Source organism: Ceratina calcarata, unplaced genomic scaffold (genome assembly GCF_001652005.2).
Source record: "Ceratina calcarata isolate Rehan_Ccalc_2016 unplaced genomic scaffold, ASM165200v1 scaffold87, whole genome shotgun sequence".
NCBI classification, from domain to species: Eukaryota; Metazoa; Arthropoda; class Insecta; order Hymenoptera; family Apidae; genus Ceratina; species Ceratina calcarata.
In genome coordinates, this window is record NW_017180051.1 from 218,678 (window position 1) to 236,411 (window position 17,734).

At 42.5% G+C, this 17,734-nt stretch overlaps 1 protein-coding gene across 1 annotated transcript in view; it reads left to right on the forward strand.

The window, feature by feature from the left end:
- Positions 1–17,734, forward strand: part of LOC108631302 (discoidin domain-containing receptor 2) — a 178,246-nt gene that overhangs the window by 70,836 nt on the left and 89,676 nt on the right. Inside the window, exon 2 of the mRNA XM_018035141.2 lies at positions 15,341–15,522. Within this exon, the coding sequence (XP_017890630.1) occupies positions 15,420–15,522 (103 nt within the window). The 5' untranslated portion in view covers positions 15,341–15,419. The remainder of the gene's footprint in view (positions 1–15,340; positions 15,523–17,734) is intronic.

Sequence of the window (17,734 nt, forward strand, 5' to 3'; positions counted from 1 at the left end):
GACTTCTCGCTCGAGATTCGATCTATTTACCTCCGAAACGCTATCAACGCTCCAGAATTCCTCTACTTACCCTGACGACGTTCAATGACTTCCTTGTATATCTCCGTCCATAAGTAGCACATTAGCAATTGTTTTCCTTCCTCTCAAAATATTGTAAGATTTTTAATAAATCATTCAAGTAAATCATAATAATAATGATATAACTGATCATGCAATAAATCATGAATAGTTGAAATAAAATGATACTTCGAGGGTGAAAGAAATTCTAATTTAAATTTCATTTTTTAAAGTGACGTTGATAAATGTTATTTTGTCGCGTAGAAATGTTATATTTATACAGGTTGTGGTACAATCGAGCACGGAGTGACAGTGCATGAAACAATAATTCGAAAATATGGAATAATATTTTTTCGTTTGACGATTTGTTTTCGAGAAAATTGACTTTGAAAATTTTATCCAGTACGCGTGCAGTGGACTGTGTAGCCATGTTAAAGGGATCATGTATACAGGAACCAGTGAGAATTCTCTCTAGTTGGAAGAAAAAACAATAAATGCTGTTGATCATAGAAATTGTTGTAGCTCATGAATCTTTAAGCGAGCAATAATATGTACTCGTCAACAAAAACTTCAAGCAAAAAGTCACTTCGAATAGATGTAAATCGAAAACAAAAATAATATTTTTTCGAGAGAATCGAAATGAAAAATTCATTTTTTACTGTAGTTTAAACAATTTATTTAATAATATTATGTAATTAACGTTAGCAATATCGATAAAATTAATAAATGTTCACACATTAACATTTCTCGTTTGTTAATACATATTTAAATTTAGAAGCAGTGCACACGTGCTGGATGGAATTTTCAAACTCGATTTTCTCGAAAATTAAGCGTCAAACGAAAAAGCGTTATTCCTTTTTATCGACTTATTTTTACATGCAGTATCATCCCGATTATACCACCCGTCCAGCCGCTCTCTGTATACGTAAGGGTTCGTGGTGTACTTATTCGTTATCATAGAGTTTATTAAGATAATTTACGGTTGAAAGGAACGGATAAAAGAGCATTCCTCGGTGAAGATTAGAAGACGCGAATGATAGAATTTCCCCACGGCTTCCGTCTCGAATTAAATTCCCAGGACGGGAAGATTGTTCGCGCTACGAGGGCGAGGATCTAAGCGCTCTGCTTTAACGATCCACTTCGTTTGCGTGATATTTCGCCGCATCCTCCCCTTTCTTTCCCCTTGGTGTGCCGTGGGGACCGGGAGGACCGCATCGAACCCGGTAACTCAATTCGCGCATAATGACGTGGTAAGTTATAGTATATGTAGAGCAGTACGAAATTCCTGCGAGGAATCCTCTCCCTTTGATTCGGTCGGGCCACCAGCTACCGTGTTCGCTTCGCTCTCTCTTTCTCTCTCTCTCTCTCTCTCTCTTTGTCTCTTCGTCTCTCTCGGTCAACTTTTCACCCCGAAAAAGATACGATCTATCCGAGCGGAACGTTATCACCGGCCCGGAAATTTCCAGGACCGGGTCGTCCTCTCTTATACTGAAGCTGATTTTCGATTTCGCGTTGTCCTACTTTCCGCTTCCTTCCATTTCTTCTCGCCGATTCTGCCTCCTGCAGAGAAGGCTTCCAAACCGGGCCAAGGAAAAACGGAAATAATCAACGGTAAGGACCGATCCTCTCCTGCTGTCTCCCGCGTTTCCTCGCGGATTCCTACGCGTCACGTCGCACTCCGATATCGATTTTGAATCGATCTAACACGTGCCGCCTGGGAATCCCGTTCGGCATAATGGACGACGAACTTCGGATAGTTGGCGCGAATCTTGCGCGGAAATCTCCCGGAACTCTCGACAATCTATTTATCCCGCGCGTTTAAACTTGTTCTTACGTGCATTCTGCGCGTTTAACCTCCTCTCCCTTCTCTCTAGTCTTGTCGTCGTCTTGCGGGGACGCAACCCGGTTGCTCCAGTTTGGGAAAGCCCCAGGGGATTTCACTCGCGATGTCAGAATTTATATTTACCGTTGCTACGCTGTTGCAAACTGCGAATCTTCTCTTCGCGTTGTTTAAATATTTCCATACTCCATTTTAAGCTGTATTTTACACCACGACAAGATTTTTATCAATAATATGATATTCAACAAAAACACTTGAAATTTGCTTTAAACATTAAAACTTTGTAATAATAATAGTAATAATAATAATAATAATACTCCTTTACTTGAGCTTTGCAGCCAAGAAATGCAGACATGGTTTACATTTACTATTTTAACTCAGTCATCTTTTCCATTCATTCCAATCTCACACATTCTCTCTCTCTTTCCTATTTTAGTTTTCTCTCCTCTTTTCTCTCTCTCTTTCTTATTTATTTTGTTTAATTATATGCTTAGTATGTACTATGTATGATGCAATCTTTGTACTACAGTTCTTCTTTTTCTTTATTTTCCCCCTACCTATCTTAGGTTTTTAAACTATTTTGTATCATCTACTAATTTATAATGCAGACGAATCTAACCAGCAGTAAACAAGAATTTTCAACAAAATTCATTTTAATTCCCTTCAATTTTTACCCGAGGCTGTTCAAGCGAAGACCATTGTATCTTGCGGTGTATCTCGCAATGAAATTCGCATCGGGAAATCATTATAATGTAGAACCGAAACGTACATCGAGAGCGGACCGCCTGGACCCATACATGGTTCACTGTAAATTAGCCGAGCCCTCTAAAACAAGGATTCCCAGTACCCGAACAACCGCTCCGGCTTGTAATCTGTGGCGGCTGATTGGACCGGAAAGTCGGGTATGCGAGACACGGCGTTGTACCGGAAACAACGCGGCGCTCATTGTGTCAGTGCCCGGCACACGTTCTATGTGCTAGACAGCCGCGGGAGTAAAAATAAAGGAGGGTCGCGGACAGAAGCTGCGGAGGCTTGGGTAGCGACGTAAGGAGAGAGAGACAGAGAGATAGAGAAAGAAAAAAGAAGGGCGGTGAAGAAGCAGATGTGATAAATGGTAATTGCGCAAAAGTACCGCGGAGGACACGAGTAACACCCGTTCCTCATTAGAGGCTTGTTAGAGCGCCGAGACACAGAGTGACGGAATGCGGAGAGGAAACCGTAGGCTACTGAGGAGACGTCTCGTCTTTTATGCTTTACATGTCTTTATCCTTTCCTCGCCCCTCGGAGCGTCTGGTTTTAGGTCAACCGGCGTAGATATGCTATCTTAATCACCGATTACTTTCATTCTTCCTTCTGTTTCATTTGATGTAATTGTTCGCGGCCCGATTCACAGTTTATTGTCCGCGCTGGTTTATCTGTTCTCGGAACAGCCGCAGTTTAATCGGGCTGAATCGCGCTCCCCCACGAGCGGTTTCTCATAGCGGCGAGTTTCTCTCTGGTATTTAATTTAATGGAGGACGATATAAAGGGGACCGTTTATCCGTTTCGCTGGCGGAGACGTTATTTTGAAAATGCGCGAGATTTTCCGACGGGCACAAACATGTCACGGAGAGACGGGCACGTGAAAGACGTAATTTAAGAACCGGCGGCGCGTCGTCGCTTTGAATGGAAACTTAAATCACTCGGCCTCTCTTTCTATTTCTATCCGCGCGAATGCGTTTTCATCGGGGCTGACACGCTTCGTTACGCGCCACCGTAATTTGTCGCTTTTGCCTGCTGACGGATGAGACATTCGATTAAATTCGTATCGCGAACTGAATTCGTACATGGCTCTGTCCGCGGAGGTAATACTCTTACAAGGCGACGTCGTCCCCGCGTCAACGTCTCATTCAAAACTCGATCAACGAATGGCGAATCTTTAACGAGTCTCATACATATTCGAAACGTCGACGAACTATAAATGGTTTTATGAAATGGCAAAGTTTGTTCATGAAGCGGAATAAAGTTTTATGGACAGCGAGAAGACAGAAAAAAATAATAGGAATCTCACGTGGCACTGTACAAAGTTTAAAAGGCATTTAAACTTTCTTGAACTGCTCTGGGATTATTTGAACTTACTAAATCATTGTAAACTCCGTACTGCTTTACCTCGGTTGCGAGTTGTCTAACTAGTAGTAGGCGGATGTCAGATCTGTATACGAGTCCTCTAGACTAAACATCGAAAGTCTCATCAAATCTGGCAAAAATCTCCTCAAACCTAAGAGGCTAATCACGTGAATTTTCTTCTAACATTTATCAGTAAAATTTTAACGTTCCTTGCTCTTATTTACCCACAGCAACAATAATGCAAAGTATGGATCTATGAGAAGTATTTCCTTGAAAAGACAAAAGATATATTTGGTCTATTCTGATCCATCATTTTTATTCAGAAAAATTTTAGGTTTATAAACAAAGGCATTGTAACTACGATTTTTCATCTATTTCGTAACACTAATATTATTAGAGCACGCCATATTTAATTTTCCAAGAACACTTCAAACTTAATACGAGTTACATCCTAATCAAACTTATTCCAAAACTATAAATTTTTATTATCGGCCTGCAGATTTTCTGCATTTTTAAAAAAAAACTTGATATACGTTTAAAACTATAATACACTGTGTCATTATTTTTAGAATAACGGACACCTCAATCTAAATTTCCTTTCTGTAAAAATATTTTATTTAGAACAAAGATTGATAGTCCATGTACTACGTTCTTGTCAGAGCCTGAAGAGTTCAGGACAATGCTTATTACATCACGCAATTCTATTACCGTGGCCGATGAATTTCTCCGGTGGTAAATCAATCCGTTGAGCTGGGTGCCAATAAATTTACTGCATCTCGTCGTGTTAAATCAGGCTGAATATGAGCTGGCAGGCGTGGGATGTTTATGCGACGTTATATTACGTCAGTGGGTTACCTGAAGGAGCTCTTTTACTCACCAGAGGAGTTGATACCTCCTCTACGCCCGTTTCTCTCGTGATTAATGATTCTGTCGCTTCCCGTTACGCGTCATACAATTATTCGAACGAGTTTAAACAATCGTACCATTCCTCACGCCGTGAATGCATACAATATTCCGGTTTGTACTACAATTGAATACATCAGGACCTCTATTACGGTCCCAATGGTTTAGATGTTGCCAAGGCTTTATCTAAATATTCAAATCACGACCCAGTCTCGTCGGGTTTTCCTAGACTCCGGGAAAATCGTGCGCTATTAAGGAAGTGAATTTAAAAGAAATTGTGGCAGACCGGATAAGACCGGAGGATGGCGCGTTAACCGAGCTGAAGGGGCAGAGGGGTAGGACACGATAAAAAGAGTCGGATGGGAGACAGTTTATGCATGTAAATCGTCCACCCTGACTCGCTGTTTGTTGTTCTTTGCTTCGGCAGAGCGCGTCGGCGTTTTACGTGCGCCGCTGTATTTTATTGCGAAAGGTAACTACACATATATATATATATATATATATGTATGTAGACGCGACGTATACGCGTCCAAACACATTTACACGCGCATACATATACATGCGGCCAGGGTTTCGTTTTTCCATCCGCTTTTGTGCAGAACCCCCTTCGCCGGATCGACTCGATGCCCTGCACTTTTCGCAGATACGCCCGATTCATCGAAAATCCATGTATTTGCGTTATGTGTATTCCTATAAATAATGGATCTGATAGAGGATGACCGATATCTTTTCCGTCACCTAGCCTGCCCGTCGCATCTCGGCCGAATGCCAAAATTACCACCGATACGTTTCGACTCCCGTTGCGCCTGTCGATGATTCATCGGTTCTCGATTTATCTGTAAATGAAAAATGCGGTCAGAATTTTTTTAAATTTCAACGCAAGGAAATTGAAATCTCCGATATCAGATTTGGATCTAGGCTTTTAAATGAAATTGCGGTGTTCTGTGCGGTGTAGGTTTTGCTCTGATGTCTACGTTAATCTCCTACATTTGTTCGTACAATATTCAATAGCTTTGATTTAGGCAACGACTACGTAAAGAGGGAAGCATTCGTTCGAGAACTGTCGATTAGCTGAAATGTCCTCGTTTTTATTCGCTGAATCGGGTGCAGTCTTGCCAATGCCGCGTCGCTTTGACCCAAAAAATTGTACCAGTTTCCCTTGGGGAGTGAGATCGACCATTCTTTGTCCGTCCCCCGCCGATCATTATCGTACGCGCTCATCTCGCGATGATAAATCACGCGAACGACCAATAAATGCCAGCCGGTTGCATAGGTCAGGGAAACAAATCGTGGCACCGAAGCTCCAGCTCGGTTGACATAAATCTATCGAGTAATTGGTTAATTAACAGATAAACGTCTTACGCAGTTGCGGCGGGCGATTGAACGGGACGGCAATTACCAGCGACGATGGATCGACCGGCATCCAGATGTCATTTCACTTTTTTCGAACCCTTTCCTAAATTATGTGCCACGCTAAATGCTAACAGATGAAAGAAATAAGAAACAGCGTGTCTCGTCTTATCAATAGACAGTTAAAAAATGTTCTTTTAGAAAAAATGTTCTATATAGGCATTATTTTAACGTTCCTCTGGCTTTACAGTCTCAGTCATGCGAGTTCTAAATGTATTCTACAATTTTGCTGTGTACCCAGGTATATATTTCTTTTTTATATGCTATACACATTCAATTTTTCTATGGATACGTGAACAAATTTCGAAATCGTAGTAAAATCATGAAAAGCGATTACGTTCAGTATAATTGACTGTCAATTTCGGTTATTGTTACGAAGATTAATTGTAAAATAAAGTGATGGGTATCTGACCGGGATATCTTCCAAGTCACGTTTGGAATTCTCTCGTGGAATCGTTACGGGACGGCAATCGTTGTTGTCGTCACTGATAAATGACCGAGGGATTTAACCGGGTAGCCGAAGCGTAATATTCGGTGGGGTAAAAGTGCGAAATCAGTGGCGGAATATCAGAACGTAATTCAGCGAGCGATGAGAATTAGGTTTGGAAATGGCCCAACTTCAATTGCTCTTAGCTAGGCGGCCTTTTTTCACCGCATCAGCCGAATGACTCAGCACTAGTTGTCGCCCTTTCTCAGAGGACGCGCGCCTTGAGGAAGACTAACGACTCGCTTAGGAACGAGATCAGAGAACAGATGAACAAATACCGATGTCACCGAGACGCGCGCCCGAATAGTTATGCAAATGTGTAGGTACCGTGTGCGGATCGAGCAGTTCGAAACATTCCGACCTACGAATTTTTAAGCTGTTACACGAGACACAACGACAGGATACATTCAAATTTTTACTGTCTATCAAAACAACTGATAAATATTCTAAAATGATAAATACTTCAGTTGAATTATTGTACTAAATGGTAAGTTATTATACTTAAGGTTGTATAAGCTGTAATAGAAATTTCATATAAATGTTTATTCACATTGTTCCGGTTATACATTTTACAATATGTTTTCAAGCTCGATAAACGCTGTACATTTTCTGCCGTTTTTGCACGGTGGGACTTACAAAAAATGAAAAGTGTAGAACCATGGTTTACTTCGAGGGAACACGAAATCGCTCGTTCAAACAAGATTTTAAACACGTGGACAGTGTTGTCCCTTTTCTCGTCTTGTTCGTTTCGTTTTACTCCGTAGAAGAAACATCCAGCGGTGGATCCCAGGCCATTTCGGTTTGTCCTCACCGACACTCGACGGGACAAATCCACCGTTCTTCCCTCAAGAATAATGGACATTAATGGCGGTCGAGGCACGTCTAAACAGTTGTCTCGAGTGTTTGCGCGCGTCTTTTCTCCGCTGCCCGATAAACCGAGGGTCAAATAAAATCATTTACGAGCACAATAAGGAAGTACTCTCAGCCACTCCGTCGCGAAAGTGCTCGCCTCGAGTACTGATTATGATCCCTGGCTCCGGTAGCCGAGCCGTCGGATCATCCGGCCGCGTCATTGTTTCGTTCACCGGCGCCATTCAACAATATTTCAAGAATGGAAACGCGTTTCGAGGAATCCCGGGGTTCACGAGGTTAGCATTAAAAACTATTTATAAAGCGAAACGCGCGCCGGGCCGGCTGGGGTCGAGTTTCTTAATTGACTTTCCGCCGTCGCTTTTACAGTCCCTTTGAACTTTACGTTGCTCTCGTAATCATTAGCTTCAAGTATTCAAGACGATATTAAATTATTAATCATCGTCAACGGTTGTCGGTTGTTATTTTCATTCCACAGCAAAACACTTGTCAGTAGCGAGATATGCTCATAAGTCTTGTCACTTTCAAGTATTGTCTATTGAAAAGTTAAATGATTTTAATAAATCATGAAATATTCCGGTGTTTATTTATTTCGACGAGATTATTAATACGATAAATCATTCGTTCATTCATGAAATAGTTTCGAGCTGATGGTCGAGACCGTTATTTAATAACGAAAGCCACTTTGCTGTTGATTGCGATTCGATTTCCTCTTAAGCAAGTTGGCAACAGGCGATGATAGAATTTGTACAGAAAATGTGTCCCAGGTTTGTCGGTATCGCGGTTAGTTGGTGAAAACCGTAAAAGGGTCCTCCTCTCCTCCAAGGCGAACATCGTCGTCTAGCTCTTTCCTAGGAGCACTCGGAAAAGAGAGCGTCGAGTGGTCCCGCGTTAGAACAACGACTTTATACAAGTCAAAGCCGAGAGTATGCACTTCAGCGCATAGTGAACAGCCTCCCATGCCGTGGGTACTTGTGCCCCGGTTCGGGTGCTCACCGGAAAATCAGCCACATTTTTCACGTTATCAAGATTTCCTACAGTCCTTTAAAAAGCCATTCAATATTTCCAACTAAGATTATTAGATTTTCGTGAGGTTATTAAACATATTATCACCGTACTGAATGGTAAAATTTCAATTTCATTTGCGAATAACTATGCATGCAATAATCAGAGAATTTCGTACTTTTGTGTAATTATTCATACACGTTTTGTTATATAATTAAATTCTTGTCATAGTGACACACGTGCGAAGGACTTGAAGTGTCATAATCGGAATTGAATTCCATATTAAATTTTTTAAACATTTATCATCACATTTCTCAAACTCTTAGCAGATGTCTCACGGCTCGTACAGCCTTCAGTTATATCTGTTAAACATTTATCCGAACGATCATGAAATAATTTGAGAACCAATACACGTACTCTTTTTACGGCTCAGTAAAAAGTTGATTGTACCAGATAAGAGAAATGTTGGAACGTAACAACACATGATTGAACATCGGGGAGAAACTGTGGGTCATTCTCCCACCGGCGCGGATAGCCAGCCAATGGAGGATAGACGGGATCCGCGAGGTAAGAAGATGGCTGGAAATATTTCACGGTACATCTCTTTAGTCCGACGATCAGTGAAATTCTCCTTTCGTCAGCATTGTTACGGAAAATCAGTGTGCATCTTTCACGAGTCGTCGCACAATAGGTAGGGAAGGCGCCGCGCGCCGCCGCCTCCTTTCCCATTGTGATTTTTCCCCGTCCGCGTTTTCCTTTTTGCGAAACTCCATCCATTTGTTCGCGGGATCGAAGTTTGCGGATGTTTCGCAGCCACCCGAACCGAATGCTACAGGTACCGTTCTGATAAATGGAAAGTCGACCGGCCTTCGCACACAACGTCATAAATCTGTACGTCGCGGATACACGGTTCTCGAATAAAGCCCTCCATAATTCAACGGTATCTTATCCTTCGGAGGCCGGCGCTATGTCTGTCGATGCGAAACGATGAACACTCCGCGGCATACTTTCTCCGTTTACTGTTGACCACGGAACGCCGCTGCGTCTTCGAGTGGCGGGAAATTCCATTGGAACCGCGGAGAAACGATTTCCTACACCACGGTTATTGAAAGTTTGTTTTGTTTATTCATATCATTCGATTATGCGTTTTGGAATATCTTAAAACTTATGGACGAGGATGTACATACGTAGATGGCACGTCTGAAGTCTGTCCCGACGTAGATCTTTCTTTCTGAACAAGCGAATTTCGGCCTCGAAACGGATCGGAGTTGTCGAGGCGTGCCGTCGAACAGGACACGAGGATCACGCGGAGGATCAGACCGCAAACTTGTCCTGATCCGTTCACGCTTTTTGCACATCGTAAAATTCCCTTCGTTGAGGACGTTGATACGGTGACGAGTAAAAGCTGAGAAATTTTTATGGATTATCCATTATGCGAAGAATTCCAACATCTATTGAGGGCGTAGACTCTGATAAGGACGCGATAAAGTAGACTATCAGTGTTACCCACGAAATTAGCTAAAAATATGGGTTTACGGGAATTTTGAAATACCTAACGACCGGAAAATATTCCCATATAAGGATGAAGAGTGTGTTTCCGTAAACCCATATTTTGCTCTATTTTGCCTGGTTATCTATAAAATAGAGCAAAATTTTATCGACGCGTGTTAGAAAAGTCACGTGATTACCCTAGCCCCTTAAGACGAAAAAGGAATAGGGGTCAAAGATATTTAAAATATTCCTTCTCGTAAAATGTAATAGGAAGCCTGGGATGTTTGGAAACCACTGCGCAATTAAAACTTGTTTATCTGAAGAGTCGATCTGGTTGCTAGCCGTAAACGAGGCGCATTTTTTCAGAACTGAAATCGACAACGGAGAACTCTGGGTTCCTCCTGATTCCAGAAAACATTCGGGCCGCGCCTACGCGTTACAAGCGCCGCGCGAGTTCGGGAACGAGCCTCCAGCCCCGGGCGTTTTACAGATAATTAACTGACATTAACGCTCGCTCGGACGACCCTCGCTGCTCGTATTTCTGGCTGCTCGCCGCGTAACGCATATTTCCCGAGCCGGATAAGCATCGCTTTTCCACCGGCCGCTCCGACGGACACCTTTTATTTCCCCCTTTTTCTCTTTCGAATCGACGGGTTTACCAATCGCTCTTTTTTCGCGTCGATTCGGTCTGTATCGAGCTTTTTTCTCGATACGTAATTAAGATCAACCCGATGATCCACGCCGGTAACGACTGCTTTTGCCCCGGTCTTTTTGCCGTTGAAATCGGTCCGCGATGTTATCGCGGCATCGATTACGTTTTACCGGGCCAACGCCACCCTGCAAAACCACCCCCGCCCGCGTTTAATTGCAGACAATAGACGATCCGTAAAGTGATTATGCACACTTAATGAAACAAATCATTAATGGTTATTTCTACAAAATCTTTATACATATAGAATCCATCTGAACGTAGACACCTCTTTCATTTCTGATGATAGGCAAAATATTTTTTATGCTATGCGAATAATAAATCGAACTCACTGCCCCCTCGCATAGTCTCAGACTAATCAAAGTCTGAAAGTTAATCGCTAATAATTAAATCGGTGATGTTCAAAACCCAGAAAATAATTTGTGCAACGCGTTCATGTTTTAATATCATTTGCATAAAAATTATTTTTTGCTATTAGTGCAAATGAAGGACGTATTTAAATCTTTCCGTATTTTCCACAGTAATGAAGAAATGATTTTTGTATGAGGATAAATGGGATTGAATTTTGATACGATAGAGCTTTACGATGTTTAGTTTGAAAGGGTGCTTGCAAATAGTGGTACTTACAATTAGAGTGTTTAGCCGAGATGTAAACGGGAGCGCATACAATTCTCACGATACAAAGTTAGCATGGGGACAAACATAAACCGAACTGTGCGAGGGCTTGATTACAATAACCACCCCAATTGGTTCTACCTCTGCCGGGTACTAATTGCCTAATTGTTCGTCTGTTGCCCGGGGAAATTTTCATCGACCAAAATTTGCAACTCTACTTCCCAATTTAATGCTGCAATAAAAAGGGCCAAGAAATGACGAAAAAAGGAATTTCTATTCAGATCGTATAAAATGTTATTCAAAGAAAAATAGGGGAAGGTGGGGAAGACACCTCACAAAAAACATAGAAAGAAGTGGAACAGACTTTTCACACAATATTTATTAATATTCTTATTATCAGCGTATCATGACATAGTCAAGTAATAAAAACACTCTCTGTTTTATTTATTTTATACGTTTATAATATTCAGATTATAGAAAAATACGGCAGTGAATAGAAACTGGGAAATCTACCTCATATTCTGCTTATATGTACTTAGAGTTTCTGCGAAACAATGCTAGCCCGTCTTAACCCACTCGTCCATCTAGCCCCATCTTGCCCGATTTCAATGCTGAAAGAGCTGAAGCATCAGCCAGCATGAAATCAGTCAGAAACGGTCGTAAATTCAAAATAAAAGGGAATACAACAGTTCTATAAATCTGTAGCCCACGTTAGGTCAGAAGCGACGGAGCGAGTAAAAGAGAGAAGTACAGAATCGATGTAGCCATGTTTATCGGGCTTCTATCATTTACTAAGCAGCTCGTAGGCCGAGGGCTTAAATCAGATCCGTGGAACAAGCAGGCCAGCCACGTCCATTGTTTGATAAAGTCCTCGTGCCGCGGATTATAACTAATAGGGAGGACAGGGAGACAAATCGCGGGGTTGTAGACTGCGGGGTTTATACTCGATCCGGAATCCTTAGGCGCGGCGCCAATAAAATATGCATGCACGGCCTCGCGAATCCATGTAGGTGCCGGTGGTTTACATCCCGCGGGACCTTGTACGCGTAGACGTTCCGCGTGTATTAATCTGCATAAACTCATTGCTATGCAAACGAAGAGATTCGACGTCGAACTAGGATATCACGGGGAGCCTTCGCGGCTTACACTGCGGCTTAACAGGGGCTCTTACGTTCGTTCCTTCGTGACGCCCCCGCGACCGCCGTTACTCCGGAACGCATATGGGCGATAAACACATAAACAGCAGGTAGGAGCTTGTACGTGTGCGTGTGTACATCGATACCGATCGTAAAGTGGACCACCTTCGCGTCGATGGAATAATAATTGCGAAAGCCCGCCGGTTTATACGAGGTCCCTGGTAAGTGTACACGAGGAAGACAAGGGTGCGCGACACCTGCCAGCTCGCGAGCAACGATAATCCGTTCGTGTGCGCCCCGTAGACGGCGAGATGAAAAGAAAACAATCGATGAATAATTTCGTTATCGGCCGGACAGGGAAAGCGACGGGAAATTGATTGGAATGTTTCCAGGCTAAGCCAGAGGACGAGATAAAGGGCCCTCTCCTCTTTTTTCTGCTCCTCGTCGCCGAGCGTGAACGATGAATAGAAAAATTTGCATAGCCTCGAATTCAGGGAGGAAGAGGACGAACCTAGCCTGCTGGCATCCGACGATCAAGCAGCGGCGGCGGCGGCGGCGGCGGCGGCGGCGGCGGCGGCGGCGGCGGCGGCGGCGGCGGCGGCGGCGGCGGCGGCGGCGGCGGCGGCGGCGGCGGCGGCGGCGGCGGCTGCTTCCTCGGTTTCCTTTGACCGCCTGCTACTCGTGAAGTCGAAACGAATTTCATCGTTTCATTGGATGAGGTCTCGAAGCTCGTGGAGAAAGTTCATCCAGGCTGCAACGGACGTAATAGTAGGCGGTCGAAACACTGTTTGATCAGCAATCGAGGCTCGTACTTGTGAGGCTGGTAACAAGTCCCGAGACGAAAGAATTTTCCAAGGGGGCCGCGCGGGATCGGAGGGACCGAGGGCACGGGTAAACGTCGGTTCAGAACGTATTAAGGTAGCACAAAGTATACGGGACGTAGACACATACACGCACCGAACTAAACCGTGGATTTTCCTCTGCGCCGCCGCGCCGACCATAAGTTGCCGCATGTATGTTTAATAGGAGCACGCGAGGCCTACGACCGAGCGACTTCTTGCTACCGTTCGCCATTACTTATTCACTTCCGGCGCAATTACCGCGGCGTGCTCCATCAAAGTCCAGACGGGAATCGCACCTTTCTTACGAGCCACGTCGTTCGTACATCAGAGAGGCTTTCTCCCCGTCTTTGAACCCGCGAACAACGTCGCGGTCGCATCGCATCGTCGGACCAATAAATCTATACCCGTTTCTCATGGCGTGGCCCGCGGTCGTGAATTAATTATTCGAGCTCTCGCTTTCCCACGGCACCTGACGCTTGTATACACCGCGTCTCGGGATGCGTCGTTATTTAATAGCGAGCAACACGAGAATGGGCAATTTATTTTGGTGTAGATACAATAAACTGTACACAAAGCTGCATGGACAATGCATGCTTTTATTATTATTGAATTTTTCAGGTTTCTCTTAATATAGAAGGGTCACTTTAAACCGTTGTAACATCAAGAGGAGAAATCGTAGAGACTCAGTTTTTCTTTTCATTTTTCATGATTTTTTTAATTGTATATAGTCATCCACCATATTTTTGGAATTGACTGTTAATTTAAAAGAAGTCATCGTCGTAAGATAATTTGTTAGTGTGTAATCATCTTCCAAACTTGGTAAATTTTCGACACGAATTTCGTCATGGCATAATTTTTTTTAGTAGTATACTTGATTTAATTCGCCATGAAATTTAGTGTGTACTTCCTATACTGAATGTTTCACGGGACTCTAATTTCGGGACACCCAATGCATTTGAATAGCGTCGCTTATTTATGCGCGGTGCGTGCAACGATTTATTAGAGATTCGCGTACAGGGTAATTAGAAAGATATACGTCTATATTCTGTATCGCTTTAATGGCATCCTGTCGGACGGAGTAAAAATGGATCGGCTGACGTCGATAAAGCGGCCGCCGGGAGTCCTTCGGGCACTTTCTGAAACGTGTTATTTTTCGATTCCCTTTTCTTTCATTTTGCTCCCTTCGCATCTCTGATTTATCGACAACAAACGCGACCTGTCTGTCTTTAAATATTTGATAGAAATGTACGAGCGGCGGGAGCGCTGTACCGTTGAAATATCAAAAACTGTACCGATTACATTCAACCTTCAACGCGAATTATTTCAAAGAATTTATGAAGCCCATCTGGGTTTCTTCATTTTCAAGGCAGGTCGAATTAAGGCAAAGATAACGCCAGATGAAATGAGATACGGATTTCAACTTTATTTTTCTTCAATCTTTTATTAAAATTAACTGAAATAATTTTCTCTAAACATTAAACTGTCGTTCCCTTTAATTTAATATCACAGAGTTTCATAATTTATTCCTTTCAAATCAACAGTTAATATTTTCATACTGTAAATTATATTAAATCAAAATTGATTCGGGGTTGAAAAAAGTCAACAAGTTTATTGGCAGGAGACAAAAACTTTAAAGAGAATAGCTACGTACACGAGATAAAATCGGTGATCGAGGAAGGGACACTCGACCCCTCCTCGTTGTCATCTCCTCTCGAGCACCACCCTAACGAAGTCATGGTACTTCCCTACGGAAGAACTCGACGGAAGCTGTCGATCGAAACGAGCGGAGAACAGCATTCGAGATCCCTCATAACATGTAGTGTGTATATCGTTATCGTCTCGTAACGGTGGCGCTGTTTTTTGTTTCAGATTGACGAGGCAGAAATGGCACGGGCGGAGTCACGGTGAGAAAAGGGCGAGGGTGAAGCCCTCGCGCGAAACGGGAGCTATGGTGAAAAGCTTCGGTTTCTTCGCCGGGAGGGCGATACCTGCCGTCCACCTCCTCGTCCTTCTTCTGGCTCTGGCCGACACGACCAGCGCCGTGGATCTTTGTAAGTTCTTGACATTAAGTTCAGACCACAAGCACTTATACGTTTTGATCAAATGTGTTTCAAACTTTCATTTTTACAATAGAATATTTTGATATTCCTATTAATATATAACCCCTTGACATACAAATTAAATAGAACTTTACATACAAATTAAATGGAATAAATGACGAGTCAAACTCGTCATTGTATGTCAAGGGGTTAAATTAATATTCCTATTAATATATGGCTATACAGACTAGAAGCAGTTTCATTTTTTGACCAATCAGATTATATATAATTTTCGTAAAACTATAATTATTACAATAGAAGGTTTTGATATTCCTATTAATACATCAAATGATGAATAATTAAAAATTGTAGTATCTGTTAGAAACATGTTAAAGTACTTATTTCTTTGATGAAAGACAAGATTGCCAGGGTTCCAACTATACGAACACTTTTCACTTGATCTATGAACGATATAGTTATCAATTTCTTACTTCGCAGAGAATTGCTAATACAGATTCCCCATTCCCCTCCCCCTGTAACATGATAAGACCCGAAGATATTTCAACACAGCTCGATCTAGCGCGAAGCATTATAGTTTTCATCAAGAAACTTGGTTTATAACTTATTAACTAGCAAAACGCTAACCGCACGGCGGCGATACACGTGGCGGTTCACCGCAGTCGACGAACTTTCGATCCGGAATCGACTTCGTAGATGCAAGCGCACAGAAAAGCTGGATTTACGCGCTCGCCGGCCTCCGCGCGTCCCTCCCCTCTTCAAATTGCAAACATTTAGAAGAGAAGTTGTGTATTTAAACAACGTTCGCAACGCTACGTCGACGTCGGCAGGACCGGAGTTCAAACCCACGATACGCTTTACACATACATATACATACGCGTTACTGCTGAAAGCTTTGTGCTCAGGGCATCGAGCGACAAACGATTTTGTTCGAACCAAACAATTCCCGGGTATCGAACAACTTTCGTATTTTAGTATTAAACGCTCTATGAATAATTAAATAAAAACAATGTTGAAGCAATAAAATTGCAAGAGTTATTAGTAGACTGCCGGTTTTATGCAATTATGAGAAAACTGAATGGGCAGAAATTATAAATGCTGCATTCAAAGTATGAAACAAGCTGAATGGATATTTCAATATTTAAATAATCAAACATATGTTTGCATACAACATATCTTTTGAATTGATACAAATTATTACATGGAAATTTTGTTCGCCTCTATTCACGATTTATATTTAATGATTTCGAGTGAAATAGTCTTGAATAGTTATTAATTCTGAACATTTGTCGGATTCTTTGATAGACAATAATAAGCGCATGGAAGTGTCTGACAAAATCTTGGACTTTTATGGGTCAATAAACGGGCAAGTAAATTCTTCACGGTAGACGTTGGTCCCATCGAGAGTTCGATCGATCATCGGTGTTCCGTCCGTACGAAAAAGCGGCGTGCATCGATTTGCATGTCGGAGTGGCTTAGTCAGCATCCAGCAAGCCCGTTAGTTCCGTTAAACGATCTGTCGCCGTCAGCTACATTACTTTTTCCTTGTAACGAATTCGCGACTTCGAGATTGTTTTTTTCGAACGGCCGACGATAAATCGGAATTGCGAATTTCGATTCGACTGGCAGCATTGCCAAATGCATTCCATTATATTCCTGTTCGCGAACGTTGATACCGTACTTGCGAACTTCTGACTGTTAGCGTTCCGTAGAATTGATACTCGAAAAGGCCGGCTACTTATCGTAAACCCTTACCCGGAGACAGCAAACGTATTAACCTGTTGCTAGCCGAACGTGCAGAGATTTTGGAACGAACGGCATGAACATTAGGTTCGCAAGATCGTTTCGCGAGGAACTGGTTGCCATAACTATGGGAAAAAATCGAAGTACTCCGGCATAGAATTTCACCGGTGAAACACGATCTTTACATCCAGAGCGTTTACAGCAAATACGCATCGGTACTGCAAACTGCAACGGACACTCGTTCCAACTCGGAAACGATCAGCTCTTTACCTCTGGCACGGAAAGTGGATGGTTAATATAATACAAAGTACGATTTTGTTACCAAATAATCAATTCGCGAATACGCGTTAACTCGTATTTCATCGTAAACAGACAGAAGTACTTGTTCACTTAGGTAGCCTCGAGTAGGCGATATTACTTTTTTGCTAATATATTGGGTTGGGGAATAAGTTCGTAGCGTTTT